This window comes from Scaptodrosophila lebanonensis, unplaced genomic scaffold (assembly GCF_003285725.1).
Source record: "Scaptodrosophila lebanonensis strain 11010-0011.00,11010-0021.00 unplaced genomic scaffold, SlebRS2 tig00000024-arrow-pilon, whole genome shotgun sequence".
In the NCBI taxonomy this organism is placed as follows: Eukaryota; Metazoa; Arthropoda; class Insecta; order Diptera; family Drosophilidae; genus Scaptodrosophila; species Scaptodrosophila lebanonensis.
In genome coordinates, this window is record NW_022060538.1 from 7,606,881 (window position 1) to 7,625,393 (window position 18,513).

The following is an 18,513-nucleotide window of genomic DNA, read 5'->3' on the forward strand; positions in this document are numbered from 1 at the left end:
GTTGTTTCAAATTACACATTAATTAGAATGTGTTTTGTAAAAGAGTGTAATTTTTTAGTAACATGAAATATGTTCTTAAAAGAGCATGTTATAGTTATATAAAGAAAAATGCTAAATATTAGCCTGCTAAGAAAATCTAAGCCCCCTCAAATTGAATATGGAGCCAGTCCTATGCAGAGTCAGTGTGAACAATACTGAGAGCTTGTTGTGATTTTTTGCTTGCCATTTTCCAGTACTGGTGCACAAAACAGCTGTTCGCACAATCAAATGGGGGCTTAGTGGGGTCTGCTTTGTACTTCAGTATTTGTGCGTGTTTGGAGCCGTGAACCTCGAGTGTTGATTTGTAAGTGTTAAAAAATAATTAATTTCATAGTTATTATGTCAATTTGTACATATGTATAGGTACTCGCATATGCGCTCCAGAAAATAAAGTGTGCGTGCAGCAAAATTTCAAGTGAAAATGCAAACCGTTATTAAGGGAAATTTATGTTTTTCGTGCAATTATGTGAATATGAAAACAATAAATTGAAGTGTATATATGCACTATAATGGTATTATTGTTAGAAGTTACAATTTTGTTTCAACGAAAGCGCTATTGATAGGGCATGCACTGGCTCTTTCACCTACAAAGTTTGTTGCCTTTTATGTTTGTAGTTGCTGGTACCAACAGCAGCAGCAACCCGTGCCCCGCACACCCTCTACGCAGTGCAAGTGACCGTTGAAAGTGCAACGCTCGCGCCGCAACAAAGGCTCCAATTCAGTCGTTTAGTGACGCCCAAGACGACAACAACGACAAAGACAACGACGCATGAAAGGAGGTGGTCCAGGAGCGGCTCGAGACAAAGCGCCCACTCATGCATTGTGCATCGCGAATCCAATTCAGCGTTACGTGCCACTCGACTGACAGTTGCTGAATAGAGTCACGCTTTGTTTTTTGCCTCGCCAAATACCGTAAGGTTTCAGTTACGCTCATACAAGCGGTGAGTAACACGCTCAATTCATAATTAATGCTGTTTGTAAAACAAATAAACAAATACGGCAAGTGTGCAAATAGACAGGTGGCGATAAGGACTACGTAGACTTGCAAGTAAAAGTTATCTTCTATTTATCTAATTGCTGGTGTGTGCGTCTGTTTTGGACAGGAAACTAAAAAATTGAGTTCATGTTTGTAATTTCTAAATGCATCACTAGTATTGCCCAGACGAGCCTGTGAGACTGTAGTAGTGCGGAAAGTTGAAGGGGGGCACAGTTTCTAAATTCAACAAAAAGCAAACAATTCATAACACGAAACTGATTTTACGGTAAGCGACCCCGAAATGTTGCCTTGCGACCACCAAATATGATTTTTTTTAAATATGTAACCGAACATACGACACTGTGAAAATAGATTCATCCACCTGTATTTTTAAGCACAATGTGGCGCCTGTTTATGGCAGCAACTGGTTTTTCTTTTGGGCCGCTGTAACAACAACCTTGCGCCTTATGCACAGTCACGCATACATATATACATATGTACATGCATACAAACAAATGTAGACGTGTGCATGTATATTTTTCAAACGGCAGTAATTTAATTTACTTTTAAAGTGTCATATAAAGCTAATTGTGCTGTTATCGTTTAGTTGACGCGGTTGATATTTCTGAGTATTTACGGCTGCCTCATCAGGTTTCCTTTCATTGTTGAAGAGCAGTAATGACATCAATGAGACAAAGAAATTACTCCCAGGCAGAATTTACATAAATGTATCTTCGCCTGTGGGCGGCTGACACTTGCACTGTCACTGTCACTATCAGCGTATGTTTCTGGTACCATTTCTAGACATGACGTAAGTACATGGCCCAGTCAACTACATAAATACCTCATGCCTATTTGTGGCCAAAAAATTACATTTCAAAGCAACAAATACAGATCGTAGAGCGAAGCAAAAACATCTTTTTAATTTGTATGATTAAGCAAGTACATATGTATGTAGATATTTGAATTATGTACATACTTATAGAATAGTATAGAATAAGATAAGCAACTTTTGCTCAAAATTTATATCATAATATAAATCGGTTCGTACACAAATCACTTGAAATATAACAAACGAAATACCATAGAAACCATACCACAGCACAGACGAAACTGAAACAAAGAAATTTCTCTTACCTATAAAACTTTATTTTGGGTGCTTATAATATTTACGAATTTAGAGCTCCATATCATAAGGGTTGGTTTTAATCAGCATACTAAATTACTTCCATAGAGAAGTTTTGAATGCCAGCAAATTGAAATAATCTTACTTACCATAAGACGATGTATGTATAGCCAATTATCCCTTAAACGACAGCTATGTGTACACTCAAAAGTTGTACAATTAAATACCTGCAAAATGTTTTTTTTGCTTAATTGCTTAACTTATGTTATATATTAACTTATATTAGTGAGCTTGTATAAAATACGAGTACAAATAGAAAAGTTCCAGCAGACCCAACCACTCAATTTGCAGTGAACATCTGCATGTCGTTAACACTCATGTTACGTTGTACTTAGTAAGTGAATAATAATAAAAAGGAATGAAATGCTAGAGCGCAGCGGGCCTACCTCTTAAGTACTCTGCACCCACTTCCACGAAAAGAAAACATTTTAAACAAATTCATATATAATTGAAGAAAATTAATTAAATTCAATTTCAAGTATATCGCCGTTCCGTCTAAGCGTGTGCGCGTGTATGTGGGCAGTACAGAGTTGAGCCAAACCAGCAGCATTAACAACTTAGGAAGATGACACATAAACACTAACCAATGTAATTGCCAAATTCGAGTTAAAAATGCATAGAAGTTTAGTTACTCTTCCTGCGTGAGATCCTTTCGTTCATAAAGACGGACAGAAAAACGGCCATCGCTATATCGACTCGTCTTGACATACTGATCAAGAGTAAACTTATAAGTATGTATAATTTGTGGGGTCTGGCACGCCTTCTGTGTGTTGCATACATCAACACTAAACTAATATACCTTTTACGCTTTTGGAACAGTGTATATAAATCGCTCATAAATGTGCGTGTTCATTGAATTTGCCTTTTCTCAAAACATTTCAACAAGCTACATATGGTAGATTATATTGACTTTAATAAAATCATTATAAATGGCATAACAATAAAAAAATGTCTAATGTATAGTCAATTGCTATGCCAAATGATAAGTAACATTAGACGATACTAATCAATCAGTAAGACAAAATAATTCTATTACATACTTAATGACTGCATAACTAAAACAGTTTTAAAGCCAGTTTTCTACGATTTTATTTAATTTTATTTAAAAATTCAAAGAATTGCGAGAGTTATGGAAAATGAAGTAGGGAGGTGCGTCAGAAAAAAACAAGAAAGGAATGCTATAGTCGAGCGGGCTCCACACTTAAATACCCTGTACTCCCACAAAAACGGAAAACCATTCTAAGCCAAGCTATTCCCTTGCAATTTTTTTCGTTGAACGGGAATGCATTCGCTCACTGACTAGTCGAAAATTGTTTACGGATCGGAAACTAATACAGCCATGGCCTTAATAGCACAGAACACATTTGCTTAGAACCACAAAAATATTTCTGGTTTTGTAAAAAAAACACCATATGCTTGGTTTATATAAATATGTACCTACATATGTACGTATATATGGACAGATGCCATCAACATCGGCCCCTGACTTTTTGCTCCTTTTTATATTGTTTAGTTTGCGTTTGTGTGAACCATTTCCATATTAGCGTCTTCATTATATTCTTGGTGCTTTTTAAGAAATTTGTCCCTCTTTTTATTGCGCCAATGTTTACTTTTATATTCATAACTCTCTGATTTTTATTTAATTTCTTCACGACTTTCCGTGGAACACTAAAATCTGTCGCAACCATCTCCACTGATATGATGAAAAAATTAATTAAATTGTTAAAAAAATTAATAAAATAATAGAACTATGGAAGCTAAAGCATGCTATATTTTATTTAAATAACTAATCAAATCGGACACAGAGATAAGAATAAATTATTTTATATGACAAACTCAACACTAATTTGTTGTTGATTTAACTAATCCACTATGAAATAAAAATGTTTATTACATGTAAACTTATCAAAATGTTTTACATTTTTTAGTGTGTAGTCATAGGCACAGCCCATTTTTAATACCCTGTACTTGTTGGGTAAAAAGGGAGTAGATAGAACACGAATTAGGTTTGTGCGAAATATGCAACTAGATGAACACATGGATTTCGGAAAAAAAAAGTTTGTTTTATTTTCATTTCCCCCGCTACAGCATTTCGTCAATACAAGTATTATTATATATAGCTACAGATTTGTTTACGCAATCAAAATACTTATGTATAATGGAGTCGCACTTCGCAGAATTTTTTTTGAGCTTGCTGGACTGTAGCATTTCCTCACTTGTTATAAGTATATTCTAAAGATCTGACTTTGGCAGTTAACAAATAACCCAATATTCTGGGGCTATCAGTGACCATTAATTTATAGGGTCCACGAGAACTAGATCGATTGGTGGATAGGGTATAACTTTTTGTATTTAATAATTTTTGTGGCTAGCGCAAAATGTTTCTATGTACTTATGAGTTTGCGATTTGCAATTAAATTTATTTTTATATGTTTACAGAGACTAATCCAGACCACATCTGTTCATAATGGCTGAGAGCAGGGAGCTGGTGAATAAATATGGCGAGCGCTTACCTTACGATCGCAATTTTCGGGGGCCATTTAATCGAAATCGCAGCTGCACTGATTTGGGTTGCCTCTTCATATTCGTGTTGTTCCTCGGTGGCTGGGCTTATGTGTCACTCTATGCCTACCGCCATGGTGATCTCAACAGTCTAATGGTGCCAACAGACATGTTTAATCAGAAGTGCGGCATTGATTCGGGCGTACTTTCCAAGAATAATCTGTTCTTCTTCGATTTGGAAAAGTGTATTGATCCGCTTGTGCCTCTAACTGGGTGTGATACGCCACAGGTGAGTGCTTCAAAATATATCGACTCATAGCCAATTTACCAGTCTGGGGGACTACTAAACATTTTTTTCCAGGTCTGTATAGAGTCGTGTCCCATAGAAGATTTCGATTGGAATACAATGCGTTATAAATACAGCCTGGAGGATTTAAGAAATCGCATGATCTGCCTAAACGACAACATTAAAAACAGTTTATGGACAATTCAAGATATGCAAAATGCTATATCAAGGAATGAATGCGTCGCCAGATACACGAAGAGTAGGGCCTTTCTCAATCGCTGCATGTTCGACTTCGAGATCTGTCAGCGATTCAAACGCTCGCCTCGAGATTTGCTCGCCCTGACCGGCAGCAATGCCACTAAGGAGCCAGAGTCCTTGCAGCGTCCCACGGCACTGTCGCTAAGCATGTCCGAACAGCAGCAACGTGTGGCTCAACTAAGCAATTTGCCGGTGGAAAAACGTGCTTTGGAGTGCGAAAAGCGTACCCAGAACGGCGCTGTGATAAAGGAGAAGATGATGCAGGCGAATACTAAGCTGGTCAAATTTGTGGGAAATCTCGTGGCACACTTCTATAATGGCACTCACGATGCTCAACGACTGGGTGAAGAGATTGTGGAGGATATTATTAATTCTTGGCAAATTGTATTGGTCGTGCTCATTTGCACATTGGTCACCGCATTCATATACATAGCATTAATGCGTTGGCTGTCGGGACCCATTGTCTGGTTCTCCATTTTCGGCGTACTCATCGGCCTAGTGGTGGGCATCTACTACAGCATTAAGAAGTATTCGTTTTGGAGTCAAACGGCTACAACACCCCATCACAGTCTTAATTTGCAGTCGACGCTTCTAAACATACTACAGGATAGGAGGACCTGGCTATATTTGTCCATCTTTCTGTGTGCGTGCTTTGTGATAATTTTGCTGTTGGTGATTGTGCTACGCCAGCGTATTCGTATTGCTATCGCATTGACCAAGGAGGGCAGTAATGCAGTGTCCAGCGTCACCTCGACCATGTTCTTTCCCATATTTTCCTGGCTGCTCTATATTGCAGCCATAGGGTTTTCCGTCGCTGTAGGACTTTATTTGGCCTCTATTGGCAAACCCAAATTTCTAATGGTGCGTCGTGTGATCGATCAGAATGTGGTAACCAATGAGAATTGCATATGCGAGGGTCCAGCTGTGAACTATTCAGTGGGCACAGCTTGTGAGCCGTCCACATTCCAGGAGTATTGCTACATTCCCAGTCCACAAGCGTTACGCTCGCGAGCGAGGTGCATGGATACCACATGTAGCTTCGTGACTATAGAGAATCCGCCGTTCGTGCAATGGTCAATTGTTTACAATATCTTTGGGTTCTTCTGGATGAGTTTCTTCATTTCAGCCTTCTTCGACATGGTGCTAGCAGCCACTTTTGCCAACTGGTATTGGACATTTAAGAAACGAGATGTGCCGTACTTTACGTTGACGCGCGCCCTCTTTCAAACAATCTTCTATCATTTGGGGACGTTGGCCTTTGGATCCCTCATATTAACCATTTGCCGCATGATTCGCTTAATTTTGGAGTACATCCATAAGAAGCTAAAAAAGTTTGATAATCCGGTGACACGAGCCATTTTGTGTTGCATGCGTTGCTTCTTCTGGCTGCTCGAGAACTTCCTGAAGTTCCTCAATCGAAATGCGTACATTATGTGCGCCATACATGGCACGAACTTCTGCACGTCTGCCAAAGACTCATTCAATTTGATTATGCGCAATTTCCTTCGTGTGATCACACTGGACCAGGTGACAGACTTTCTGTTCTTCCTGTCCAAGGTGCTGTTGACGGCAGGTGCTGGTGCAGCCACCTATTATTTTGTCGGCAATAATCCGGCCATAATACAGGTCCACTACAAGGCAGTGCCCACAACAGTAGTGGTGATTGCCTCGTATCTTATGACGAGCGTTTTCTTCGGCGTATATTCCATGGCTGTGGACACGCTGTTCCTGTGCTTCCTCGAGGACTGCGAACGCAATGACGGCACGCCCGAAAAACCCTACTTCATGTCCACTCAACTTAGAAAGATTCTGGGGAAGAAGAACAAACTGCTGCCACGCGAGCGTCGTAGCCAGTAGAGTTCCATTTGCAGGACCACAGCAAAGCTATCCATTGTAAACGAGAGTGCAAATTGTAGCGTAGGAATGAGGGACGCTCTAAAGGGAAGGTATAGATACATAGGTTATACATACATATACGAACACTAATATATAACATAAGTTTACATTTGCATAAGTACACACATACATATATATGTTCAGTTCCACCATCTCGGGGTTGTGCTGCATTGAAGAAAGACAGAAAAGAGTAGCTATACATAACATAGAAAAGAATCTAAACAATTTGCCAACGCTCCAATTGATCTTGACTTTAACTTATACATACAACAACATATAATGTTTAATTGGAACTACGAGTTTAATGTCTTATTATCGTGTATATAATACGCGGCATACACTCATACAGACGTTTACGACATACTTGGATTATGCGGGTGCTTCAATTTTTGTGATAAACAGAAAGTATAAAACCAAAAGCAATATGCATGAGACATACACACATATAAGTACACATATTTATATACATATATATATAACATATCTCAGTCTAAGATACTTAGAAACATACATATTTTGTTCATTATCACACTAGGCAATAAAAAATAAAATCTCAGAGTCCACATATATACATATTTTTTTTTTATGGGCCTGAGCATCCTACGTTTTTATTTTATAATTTACAATATCTTGAGCCAATCTAAATTAGTCCAAACTGATAAGCGCCAACGGTAGTTTCAACATATTTACATATAACCAAATTATCTCCCAGAAAATATCCGGAACTTTGAAGTAAATGCAAGATAAGAATTTTTATTATAAAACTGTAGCAAAAGCTTCGTTTTCATTCTCGTAAATATATATTTATGTATTACGTAATTGATTGAATTGTATGATATGCCAAATTGCGTTGAAATTCCTGAAGAAATAAATATAGAGTTTGTATTATTAAGAATTTACAAATTATCCTTATAGATCGCTCAAGATATAGTACAGTATATAAAGGATTCCTTTGTATTAGTAAAAGATATATATGGATTCTAGCGTTAAATTGTTGCCTAGTGTACTTTGTTATGCACATTGGAATTTATTTTTGCTTTATTTAAATTTACAATTATGTGAGATTTTTATTTGAATTGAATAAAATTGAATTCTGAATTTTTTTGTTTGATGGCATTATTTTCATTGACCTCATCCTCACACATTTCTACATACATACAACATATAGTACATGCATGAAAAAGGAGGATGTTTGTTACTATCCATAAAATAGAATTTACCATTTGGTATTCATGACTAATTGGGAAAAACATGCTCCTTGCAACCATACCGTCTACCACCACGGCCAAAGCAATTGCTCAAATGCTCATTAATGTAAGTCTGATTTTGTATGACAGTGTTCTGTATTTTTGGATAGAGCGTGCATTGCTGTAATATTAATAAATACACACATGGATACTGATTTTACATATTGGTTTTTATTTTTTTTTTACGAATAAATACTGATCTAAATATGTAAGAGTTGGAGGTGTGTTTTTGATTGCAGCCAGATATGGCTATATGGATATGTCATTGAGCACACTGTCGCTTATATTTTGCAGATCATCGTCTTCTTGATAGCCACTCAGATCGAGGGAAAATTTGGGTGGCGACACATTAGGAGCGTTCACATCATTCTCTTTCCGGTTGCTAATATCATCACTCGTATTAAGGCTTTTGTCATTGAGTAAAATGTGCGGCAGAGCTTTATTCTCTTCCTGTTGCAGTTGCTCAATGGTGGCCAACGGCAATGGAACTAACGGTTCTAAGCGACCAGATGGCGAGGTGCTAAGATTTTGCACGTTGAGCGAGGAGTCCAATACTTTCATTACCGGCGCATTCTTCTTAGCATACAGCAATGAGTTGCTCGAATAGTTATTATTGTCTGATGTTCCAGGCAATCGTTCAATGCGCGTGCGATCCATGGAGCCGAGTGGTGTGAATGGCGAATAGGTACCCGCGGAGCTGCGCTGGGGAGACGTGGGAGCTTCGACAGCGTCGAAACCAAATGACGACTGCAACTGTTTCCATTTGTTGCCGAGTGCCGAAAGATTGTGCTGTGACACTGGCCTTGCTCTAGCTGTGTTCTTGTTTATGGTGCGCAGCAATTGCAGTGGATCAACGATTTTGGAACGATTTAGCGTACTGTTCAATTCGGCAGACTGTTCATGGGCCTTGAGTTTGCGTGCAGAGCGAGGAGGTGCGGGCACTGCAAAAATTAAATATAATTATATTACAAATGACAGTAAGAAATGGAAAGCAGTTTTATAAAGACATACCTAACATACTGCTGCCTAGAGCATCGAAAGGCTTAGCATTGAAATCATCCTGCAGAGGTAATCGCAAGTGTGAGTTGCGTGCATTGTTGGGAAAATCTAGTTTGATGGGTGGCGTTGATATGAATTTCATCATTAGCGAATGCTCAGCAACGCCAGTAGCTAGGTTATTGACATTTTTCATCGGCGTTCCCGGCATCTGGGGTGCATTTAGTGTGATGCCACTGCTGGAACTACTGCTATGCTCCTTCACGCGTGCATTTATCCCACGTTGCACATCTGTGAGTTGCGTTTCAATTTGTATCAATTCTTTGTGAAGAGTCTGCAGTTCGTTGGTAACATATTCATTGGAATCGTTGTAGTGATTGTTAGCGTCCAATTGCTCGGCTATTGTACCGCTTACATTATTAAAGGCATTTAACAAAGCATTCATTTTTGAACAGCCACCATCTGTAAAAACAAAATGAATAATAAATGGTATTTTATGTTGTGTTTGTGGAAATTTTTCAAACCTGTTGCTTGGCTGGTGCCGAACATTTTGCGCATGCCGCATAATACTTTGTCAACCGCATCCTGGCTGTGCTTATGCTCCGTTTGTCTGACCAGAAACAACTCGATGTCTTTTTTTAGGGTGCAGAGCGGCTCTTCCTGCTTCGCAATATGTGTAGTGGGATTTGTGATCTTTCGATCACAAAGCTGACGATTGCTTCTCTCGAAGCATTCTATAAAGCAGTCGTCCAGCAATTGCACTTTGTCTATACCAATCTCTATCGAAATTTCAGAAAATATCTGTCTGATCCTTTGTATGCGTTCTTGCAACATAGCCGTATTTTTCTCTAATTCCTCAACATACGCCGAAGCATATTCTTTCAAGAATACGGACTGCCCTGCCATGGTCTTCACACTCAAGTCACTAAAACTGAATGCGTTTGCATCTGAGCCCAGCGTTTTTTCGCGCTGCTTGATCAGTTCCTGTACCACAAAGCCAACCAGATCCAGCATAAATGTGATGAACTTCATGCCACCCGGCATAACAACTAAATAGGATTTGATATTGGCCCATTGCAAATTGTGCTTTTCGTTTAAATGCTTCAGATAGTCAACGGTGGAAGACCGGAAGCTGGCCTCAGCCTTCTTGTCGGTGATGGGCCAGTAGAAACGACGCCTGAACTCGGCCGGGTCTAGCAATCGGAACAAGTAGGGCATCACTTGAAAAAAAGCAGTCTGATTGGGTTTTATAAACATATCCCAGGCCACGCATTTATTCATTTCTTCGCTCATTGGATGAAGCAGGTTCAGGCCCTGAAGTTTTTTGTGCAGTTTCTCGCTCAGCTCCTTCTCCTCTGCCTTCCATGGCGCAATAATTGTGCGATCCATTTCGAGAATAAGAAACTATTTTATTAAATTGCTGGATTATTAACTTACAATGACAGGCGTTTACGCCGCCATATTTTAAAATTTCTGTGATCGAGCAAACTCCTAAGCCGCTAATTTAGCATATTCGCATTTATCGATACAATTATGCGTGCAGAAACAGGGTTCATCTCTATGGTATTGCATCCCTGGATTTGCAGTTTTTCGTTCCTGTGTTTGGAGAATTGTTGTGTGTGGAAGAAAGTTAAATATATTATTGAATAATTGGTAATTTTTTAGTTAATTTAATGTGTAACTATACATAACTATACAAAAACAGACTCTAATGTTTAAGTACAAAGAACAGTGACTGTTTTCTGTATGCAAAAAAGGGGCGGCATTGTGGCGATTTTTCCAACGCAGCACTTTCTTTTTGCCTTTACCTCTGCGGATGGAAAAATCAATAAAATATGAGTATACAACAAATTCATATGCACGCATATAGTACATGGTTATGGTTGTGCTGATTATCAAGTTTATGGCAGTAAAACCTTCCGATTGCTAGCGACAAATGTACATAAAACTGATAAAAAAATATATGTGTAAATAATTAAATATAAACAAGTGGTGCTCCAAACCAAGTGTACATCCGAATTAAGCCAGTTTATTATTTGAACAATTTTGAATATGTGAATCATCATTATCGACAGCAGTACAAAGACCAACAACTGCCGTAGTGTTGACGCATGCATTATTGTTTCTTTATTTTCGATTTCTTTTGCAGCAACTAGCGGCCAATTGTAGGTGTAAGCTGCCAAAATGGGTTCGTTATTTCGCAGCGAGGAGATGACTCTATGTCAGCTTTTCCTACAAAGCGAGGCTGCGTATGCGTGTGTATCAGAGCTAGGCGAATTGGGTCTGGTGCAGTTTCGTGATGTAAGTAATAGGCATATGTAAGGGTCTTATTCGTCATTTTTAATGCTTTAATGAAATACAAATTGCAGCTCAATCCCGATGTGAATGCCTTTCAACGCAAGTTTGTCAATGAGGTGCGCCGATGCGACGAAATGGAACGCAAATTGCGTTACTTAGAGAAGGAGATCAAAAAGGATGGAATACCCATGCTGGATACGGGTGAAAGTCCTGAGGCGCCGCAGCCTCGTGAAATGATCGATTTGGAGGTAGGAGATTATTGCAACTTCTCCTTAACCACACAATTCTTATATGGCTTCCCTTTGCAGGCCACCTTTGAGAAACTCGAAAACGAATTGCGTGAAGTTAATCAGAATGCGGAGGCATTGAAACGCAACTTCCTGGAGCTGACCGAACTCAAGCATATTCTGCGTAAAACGCAGGTTTTCTTTGATGAGGTAAGGCATATCCCATGAGTCAAATAATATAGCATAATATAGCAGATACAACAGCTAACAGCTTGAAAGGTGCACGTGGCAACGGTTTGGTCAACACACAAATCTTTCAATTAACATATTTTGGTAGAAAAAAAGAACTAACCAAGTGCTAAACAATAACCATGTGACAAAACAATTGCTATTGGTTAGTGGTCTATTGGCTACGGTCTAAATGTTTTGCCTCTTCGACCGTTTTGGTCCTTTTTAAATCTGGATTACACAAAAAATATTTGCACGTTTCCCTTCCCCAATGAGCCTCAGACAGTGGGACTCTCGTGTAGAGTGGTCCAACGTTTTTGATTTTGTACAGCAAGTAATTTGTTGCTTTTATATTTTGTATGTATGTTTATTTTCTTGCAAATTATTTTTTAGCACTTTTTAATGCGTTTCGTATGATTTGCTGCGCGCACTTTGTTTTGATTATTGATGAATCCCAATTTGTATATACATATAGATATATATTTATTTATTTATAATTTATTGTTATTCATTGTTTTTATATATTTTTTTGGTTATTTGATTTGTTTTCTACAATTTTGTTCTTCCATCTCAATTAATTATACATGCAAATTCCCTTCCCATAAATCCCGCTCCCTCCCACGTAATCCTGACCATCGCAAAATTTCCCATCCCACACACTCAAACAAAACAAACAACATATATATTCGACCCCTCGCCGGTTGTGTTGCCAGTCGGTGCCCACGATTTATAAGTCGACCTCGCATTCATCAAAATATCGGCGCTATCTGCAGATGGCCGACAACCAGAATGAGGATGAGCAAGCGCAGCTTTTGGGCGAGGAGGGCGTTCGCGCCAGTCAGCCGGGCCAAAATTTAAAACTTGGGTAAATATTGAAACCGCACAACATCAACCCCAATAAATAAAAACAACAAAAACTAGTGAACAATCTACACCCAAAAAGAAATGGAAAACTAAACTCAATACAGCTAACGGCATAAAAACGTTCCCAGCTACCATCAAATCAAGAAATAAAAAAACACCGAAAAATCCAACTCGTCTCTAGAGCTCGCTCGCTCTCTCTGTGTCTGTCTCCTTGGCTACTTTGCATTTTTGCGTGTCATTGTCTATGTACAGTTATAGTTTATATACATATTATAAATTTGGAATGTGTGTCAAATTTATAGATACATAGATGTATGATGTATGTACGTGTGTGTGCTTTTGTGTAATTCTCTGCTTATTTTTTTACCAAATGGAAAATAAGAAGCAATGCAGAAATCTTTGTGCTTGCTCCGGTGGCGGTCTCACTTCACCCTTACTTCACCCTTACTTCACCCTCCTTTTCTCTATCCTCAACTACTCGCTCTCTAATTTCTCTCTATCTGAGTACTGCAACTATACTAATCAACAGTTATATTGTTAAATTGCGGCAAAGGCGTGCAGCTTTTTATACACATACATATGTACATAAATAACTAGCTATGTAGCTACTAACTGTTTAACTTACTACATAAATAACATATCTGCAGTTTAGAAACTGTTTTGTTTTAAATATGTTGCCAACAACAACAACTTTCGACAAATTCTAGCAAGAGGGCGGTCTAAACCACACCACAGAATCGATGACACGCGCCCTAATTACCGATGAGGTTCGCACCGGTGCTTCAATGGGTCCCGTGCAGCTTGGGTATGTATCCAACTCATGCAATGCAGCCTGTATAAAACAATATGTATCCAAATACATATATATACATATGTAATAATGTGTATAAATAATGTGCAACAAAAAATTATTGCTTATTGACAAATGCTCGCGCTGCAACTAATTGTCAACAATAAAACTTACGCCGCTGCTTACATTAAAGAACAAAATTAATAGAAGAAAAAATCGCATTTAGCTTCTATCATAATCACAATGTTCCTGCCGGAGGGCGGATTTATCCTGTGCCATTGGAGCCCGATTTCAAGCAATAATTTTCTGTGCAATTGCAAACAAAACTAAAACACTACTACAAAAACAACAACTAAAACAATCGTCGTTTTCTTCTTCTGCTCCTCTCTTCCCAAAAATTCTTTTCCCCTTATGCCCTCTGTAAAAAAAAATCCCAAACCGATGACTTTACTTTTAGTTATATGGAAAAATCAAATGAACGTGAGGATTATCTACCATGGTTGGTACACAAAATTTATAGACAGACACATATGTACACCAATTCCAAACTAGACTAGGAACTCTTATTGTCTCTCGTTTCCTCATTTGTACATAGACATGTCACCGTGGTCATTAGCTTCGCCAGTTCGCCGCATCAACCTCTGAAAACCATTGAACCATTTTCTCTCCCAAAATGTTTTGCCGCTCCTAAAATCCAAAACACTCCCAAGCCATTAATCATGCCTTAACTTTGCTGCGCCCATTGGTATTTGTGCTTGAGAGTTTAGTTTTCCGTTTGGTTGTCAATAACTACATAAATGGTGTTCCAATTTTAAGAAAATTAACTAATCTTTAACATTTTTCGTTTTACACACTAAAAATAAATTCGACCACATAGCTTTGTAGCTGGCGTCATTCTTCGCGAGAAGTTGCCCGCCTTTGAGCGTATGCTGTGGCGTGCTTGCCGTGGAAATGTTTTCTTGCGCCAAGCCATGATCGAATCACCACTGGAGGATCCTACCAATGTAAGTGATCTCGTATTTGTCACCTTTTAAAAGGTAAAAAATAAAATTCTAAAGAAAATTCGATATAATATAGAATTTAAAAAAAAACAATACCTTTAAAGACGGCCTTAGTCTTAAAAATATGTTGCGTTTGCTCTCCAAAATATATCATCTTTTAAAACTTATGAAAAAATAGATCTTATGAGTAGACCATATTAGTCTTCTAAAACTTATGAGTTGTGTTCAACATATTTGAACCGAATATGATTGATTGGTATTTAATATTTGCTTTCTTTTCTTAATTTGTAGGGTGATCAAGTCTACAAGTCGGTGTTCATCATTTTCTTCCAAGGTGATCAACTAAAGTCCCGAGTCAAGAAGATTTGCGAAGGTTTTCGTGCCACGCTTTATCCTTGCCCCGAAGCTCCTGCCGATCGACGTGAGATGGCAATGGGTGTTATGACACGCATTGAGGATTTGAATACGGTGTTGGGCCAGACGCAGGATCATCGTCATCGAGTGCTTGTCGCTGCAGCAAAAAATCTTAAGAATTGGTTCGTGAAAGTGCGCAAAATCAAGGCCATTTATCATACTTTGAATCTCTTCAATTTGGATGTGACACAAAAGTGTCTAATTGCCGAGTGTTGGGTGCCGTTGCTAGACATTGAGACGATCCAATTGGCACTGCGTCGAGGTACGGAGCGTTCTGGTTCTTCAGTACCACCGATTCTCAATCGGATGCAAACTTTCGAGAATCCGCCGACGTACAATCGTACCAATAAGTTTACCAAGGCGTTCCAGGCATTGATTGATGCATACGGAGTAGCAAACTATCGTGAAATGAATCCGGCACCCTATACCATAATTACATTCCCCTTTCTATTCGCCATCATGTTTGGAGATTTGGGCCATGGTGCTATAATGGCACTCTTTGGTCTCTGGATGATACGCAAAGAGAAGGGATTGGCTGCGCAGAAAACGGACAATGAAATTTGGAACATTTTCTTTGGGGGTCGCTACATAATCTTTCTCATGGGCGTCTTCTCCATGTACACGGGCATGATCTATAACGATATTTTCTCCAAATCACTGAACATTTTTGGCTCGCACTGGCATCTTTCTTACAACAAGTCGACTGTCATGGACAACAAGGAGCTGCAACTGAATCCGGGTACCTCTGACTATGAAGGCACACCCTATCCGTTCGGCATGGATCCGATTTGGCAGATAGCCGGCGCAAATAAAATTATATTCCACAATGCATACAAGATGAAAATATCGATTATATTCGGCGTTATTCACATGACCTTTGGCGTTATCATGAGCTGGCATAATCACACCTATTTCCGTAATCGTCTGTCGTTGGTTTATGAGTTCATCCCCCAATTGCTATTCCTGCTGTTGCTCTTTTCCTACATGGTGCTGCTGATGTTTATCAAATGGAATCGTTACGCGGCCACCAATCCAAGTAAGCGAACGACAATCCTACAGTGTCGCCGAATCTTAATCCTTCTCTTCTTTTTGCAGTGCCGTACTCCGAATCTTGCGCACCTTCGATTCTCATCACATTCATTGACATGGTTCTGTTTAATAAGCCCAAGGATCCGCCCGAAGGTTGCAAAGTGTATATGTTTTCTGGTCAGGGCTTTTTTCAATCACTATTCGTTCTGTTGGCGATTTGCTGCATTCCCGTCATGCTTTTAGGCAAGCCCATTAAGATAATGCAGGCCCGCAAATTGGCCAATGTAAGTACCGACCATGATTATCACGCGCGCTATTCTTCAGTTTATTCATTTAGTCGCCATCACAACCACCAAATACCATAATTTCACATAATACTTTACAAAAGCTTACAATAACAGATATGTGTTTGCAATTCTTGTTTTTTACCTTGTCCCAAACTAATCAATCAACATAAACGCCAATATTAACCAAACTGCACTCCTTAACCACACACCCGAAAATAAATTAAACACCAAACCAAATATTAAAGGAAGAGGTTAGTTGTGTTGTTTGTTTCTCCGATCATTTGATAAACAACTTATTAATTATTTTAAAGTATCGTTTAACTAATGCGTCTCTTTTTTGTTAACAGGTGCAGCCCATAACTGGTGCCACATCCGATGCTGAGGTGGGTGGAGTTTCCAATGGTAGTGCTTCACATGGCGGCGGTGGCGATCAGCACGATGAGGAGGAAATATCGGAGATTTTTATACATCAAGGCATCCACACCATCGAATATGTGCTTGGCTCCGTTTCCCATACCGCATCCTATTTGCGTTTATGGGCCTTGTCATTGGCGCACGCTCGTAAGTTTTCAAGAATTGACCGCAAACTTGCACTGCTCTTATATTTTTTTATTTTTCTGCAGAACTGGCCGATGTCTTGTGGACCATGGTCCTGTCAACTGGTCTAAAGCAAGAGGGCTGGCTCGGTGGCATAATGCTAACCATTGTCTTCGCTTTCTGGGCCATTTTAACTATTGGCATTTTGGTTTTGATGGAGGGTCTTTCCGCATTTTTGCATACGCTTCGTTTGCACTGGTAAGCCGACAACTACCTTGAAATGCAAGGAAAGTCTTCTTCATTTCATTTCTCTTTTAGGGTTGAGTTCCAGAGCAAATTTTATATGGGACAAGGATATGCCTTCCAGCCATTCGCCTTCGATGCTATCATTGAGAATGGCAGTGCTAGCTCCGGCGAGGCCGACTAAGCCGGCGAAGAAAGCAGAGTTGATGTCAGAAAAAAACCAACCAAAGCATATTGAGAGTCTCATCGTCTATGCATCTAAATATAATCAATACGCTAACTTGCTAACAATGAAATGGAATGTACCAATTTCGTCGTTACCGTTAATTGTGCTCGATGTCTATTTAGTGAGATTAATCATGAATTTATTGTCTATCCACGCACGTAGCTTTTGTGCTAGCTAATTAATATATAAAGTGTTCTTCATAGTCCTTTATTGTGTTTATAAACTACAAATAAATAGCAAAAGCGCCCGATGCTCGGGTTAGCCCAAAAACAAAATACGTACATGACCCATTGTCTGGGAATGGATGGGAATGTTGATGTCACTAGCACATTAGCTCGGCCAGCGAAGATACAAATTTGCGCATATTCTCCGTGCCCCTCTCGTAGGGCTTCAGTGCGTTGAAATCAAGAGAGCTCAGTTTGCTGGGCACTTGATTCACTCGACAGTAGTATAAATACTGCTCGTCGGCCAATTGTTGGGCCAACTCCATCTGATGATTGTCCATCAGTTCATCGTTGACAACGATAAGACCGGCTTTTCCGTTCTCCAATATGTCAAGACAAGTACCAGCACCGGCATGGCCTATGATTAAATCGGCTTCTCTTATGTCACTTAGGTTGGGTCGAAAACTGTATTGTTCCAATTTAATGCCGTATTTTTTCTCTATCTCTTGAATCCTTGCCAATTCCACCGGTAAACTGTTTCCTTGCTGCAACACAAGCTTCTGGCATTGTCGCTTTTTCAGTACTTCTAAAACCGTGTCTGATACCATAATAGTGGTGAGTGCATCGAATTTTGTAGTGCCCACCGTAACATAGACGACAGCTAAATTCATTTTTGTAGTGCTATATCAATGGTGCTAAGATCTAAGATTTGCTAAAAACAAAACAGCTGAGCGTTGCGTTCTATGGTCACTCTCATTTTAAAGAGAATAGGTGGCTTGGGTGTCTGCAACGCCGTTGCAAACCGTTACATTTTTGAAA

The 18,513-nt window shown here is 39.2% G+C and overlaps 4 protein-coding genes across 13 annotated transcripts; 2 read left to right on the top strand and 2 right to left on the bottom strand.

The window, feature by feature from the left end:
* Positions 1 to 311: 311 nt before the first annotated feature.
* Positions 312 to 7,384, top strand: LOC115620573 (CTL-like protein 2). Of its 3 annotated transcripts, XM_030513872.1 has the most exons (4): positions 312 to 343; positions 655 to 980; positions 4,641 to 4,992; positions 5,065 to 7,384. In XM_030513872.1, exons 3-4 carry the CDS (start codon positions 4,669 to 4,671, stop codon positions 7,102 to 7,104), a joined length of 2,364 nt encoding a protein of 787 aa, XP_030369732.1. In that variant the 5' UTR covers positions 312 to 343; positions 655 to 980; positions 4,641 to 4,668; the 3' UTR covers positions 7,105 to 7,384. The 3 variants fall into 3 exon arrangements, with proteins under 3 accessions (XP_030369732.1, XP_030369733.1, XP_030369734.1); XM_030513873.1 differs by lacking the exon at positions 312 to 343 and having other exon boundaries at positions 631 to 980; XM_030513874.1 differs by lacking the exons at positions 312 to 343; positions 655 to 980 and adding an exon at positions 1,199 to 1,301.
* A 1,155-nt stretch (positions 7,385 to 8,539) lies between these two features.
* On the bottom strand, positions 8,540 to 10,861 carry LOC115620574 (augmin complex subunit dgt6). Its single transcript, XM_030513875.1, has 3 exons — positions 9,911 to 10,861; positions 9,402 to 9,848; positions 8,540 to 9,331 (listed from the first exon to the last, which is right to left on the bottom strand). Exons 1-3 carry the CDS (start codon positions 10,773 to 10,775, stop codon positions 8,640 to 8,642), a joined length of 2,004 nt encoding a protein of 667 aa, XP_030369735.1. The 5' UTR covers positions 10,776 to 10,861; the 3' UTR covers positions 8,540 to 8,639.
* Positions 10,862 to 10,963: 102 nt separating this feature from the next.
* LOC115620184 (V-type proton ATPase 116 kDa subunit a) lies at positions 10,964 to 17,805 on the top strand. Of its 8 annotated transcripts, XM_030513310.1 has the most exons (13): positions 10,964 to 11,039; positions 11,536 to 11,687; positions 11,756 to 11,932; positions 11,993 to 12,121; positions 13,711 to 13,808; positions 14,251 to 14,292; positions 14,671 to 14,797; positions 15,086 to 16,244; positions 16,304 to 16,521; positions 16,770 to 16,775; positions 16,872 to 17,085; positions 17,148 to 17,319; positions 17,380 to 17,805. In XM_030513310.1, the coding sequence occupies exons 2-13, from the start codon at positions 11,571 to 11,573 to the stop codon at positions 17,486 to 17,488; spliced, it is 2,568 nt and encodes an 855-aa protein (XP_030369170.1). In that variant the 5' UTR covers positions 10,964 to 11,039; positions 11,536 to 11,570; the 3' UTR covers positions 17,489 to 17,805. The 8 variants fall into 8 exon arrangements, with proteins under 8 accessions (XP_030369170.1, XP_030369168.1, XP_030369174.1 ...); XM_030513308.1 differs by lacking the exons at positions 13,711 to 13,808; positions 14,251 to 14,292 and adding an exon at positions 12,853 to 13,004; XM_030513314.1 differs by lacking the exons at positions 13,711 to 13,808; positions 14,251 to 14,292 and adding an exon at positions 12,913 to 13,004.
* Positions 17,724 to 18,366, bottom strand: LOC115620185 (UDP-N-acetylglucosamine transferase subunit ALG13 homolog). The gene has a single exon (XM_030513316.1). The coding sequence runs from the start codon at positions 18,363 to 18,365 to the stop codon at positions 17,853 to 17,855; it is 513 nt and encodes a 170-aa protein (XP_030369176.1). The 5' UTR covers position 18,366; the 3' UTR covers positions 17,724 to 17,852.
* Between the last annotated feature and the right edge of the window lie 147 nt (positions 18,367 to 18,513).

Excerpts from the sequence above, each read along its gene's own strand:
- LOC115620573 (XM_030513872.1), top strand. The coding sequence starts at position 4,669 with ATGGCTGAGAGCAGGGAGCTGGTGAATAAATATGGCGAGCGCTTACCT. Across the intron at positions 4,993-5,064 it reads CTGGGTGTGATACGCCACAG|GTCTGTATAGAGTCGTGTCC; the intron begins GTGAGTGCTTCA and ends ATTTTTTTCCAG.
- LOC115620574 (XM_030513875.1), bottom strand. The coding sequence starts at position 10,775 with ATGGATCGCACAATTATTGCGCCATGGAAGGCAGAGGAGAAGGAGCTG. Across the intron at positions 9,849-9,910 it reads CGGCACCAGCCAAGCAACAG|ATGGTGGCTGTTCAAAAATG; the intron begins GTTTGAAAAATT and ends TTGTTTTTACAG. Across the intron at positions 9,332-9,401 it reads TCTAGGCAGCAGTATGTTAG|TGCCCGCACCTCCTCGCTCT; the intron begins GTATGTCTTTAT and ends TAATTTTTGCAG.
- LOC115620184 (XM_030513308.1), top strand. The coding sequence starts at position 11,571 with ATGGGTTCGTTATTTCGCAGCGAGGAGATGACTCTATGTCAGCTTTTC. Across the intron at positions 12,122-12,852 it reads CGCAGGTTTTCTTTGATGAG|TCGGTGCCCACGATTTATAA; the intron begins GTAAGGCATATC and ends TTGTGTTGCCAG. Across the intron at positions 13,005-14,670 it reads GGCCAAAATTTAAAACTTGG|CTTTGTAGCTGGCGTCATTC; the intron begins GTAAATATTGAA and ends TCGACCACATAG.
- LOC115620185 (XM_030513316.1), bottom strand. The coding sequence starts at position 18,365 with ATGAATTTAGCTGTCGTCTATGTTACGGTGGGCACTACAAAATTCGAT.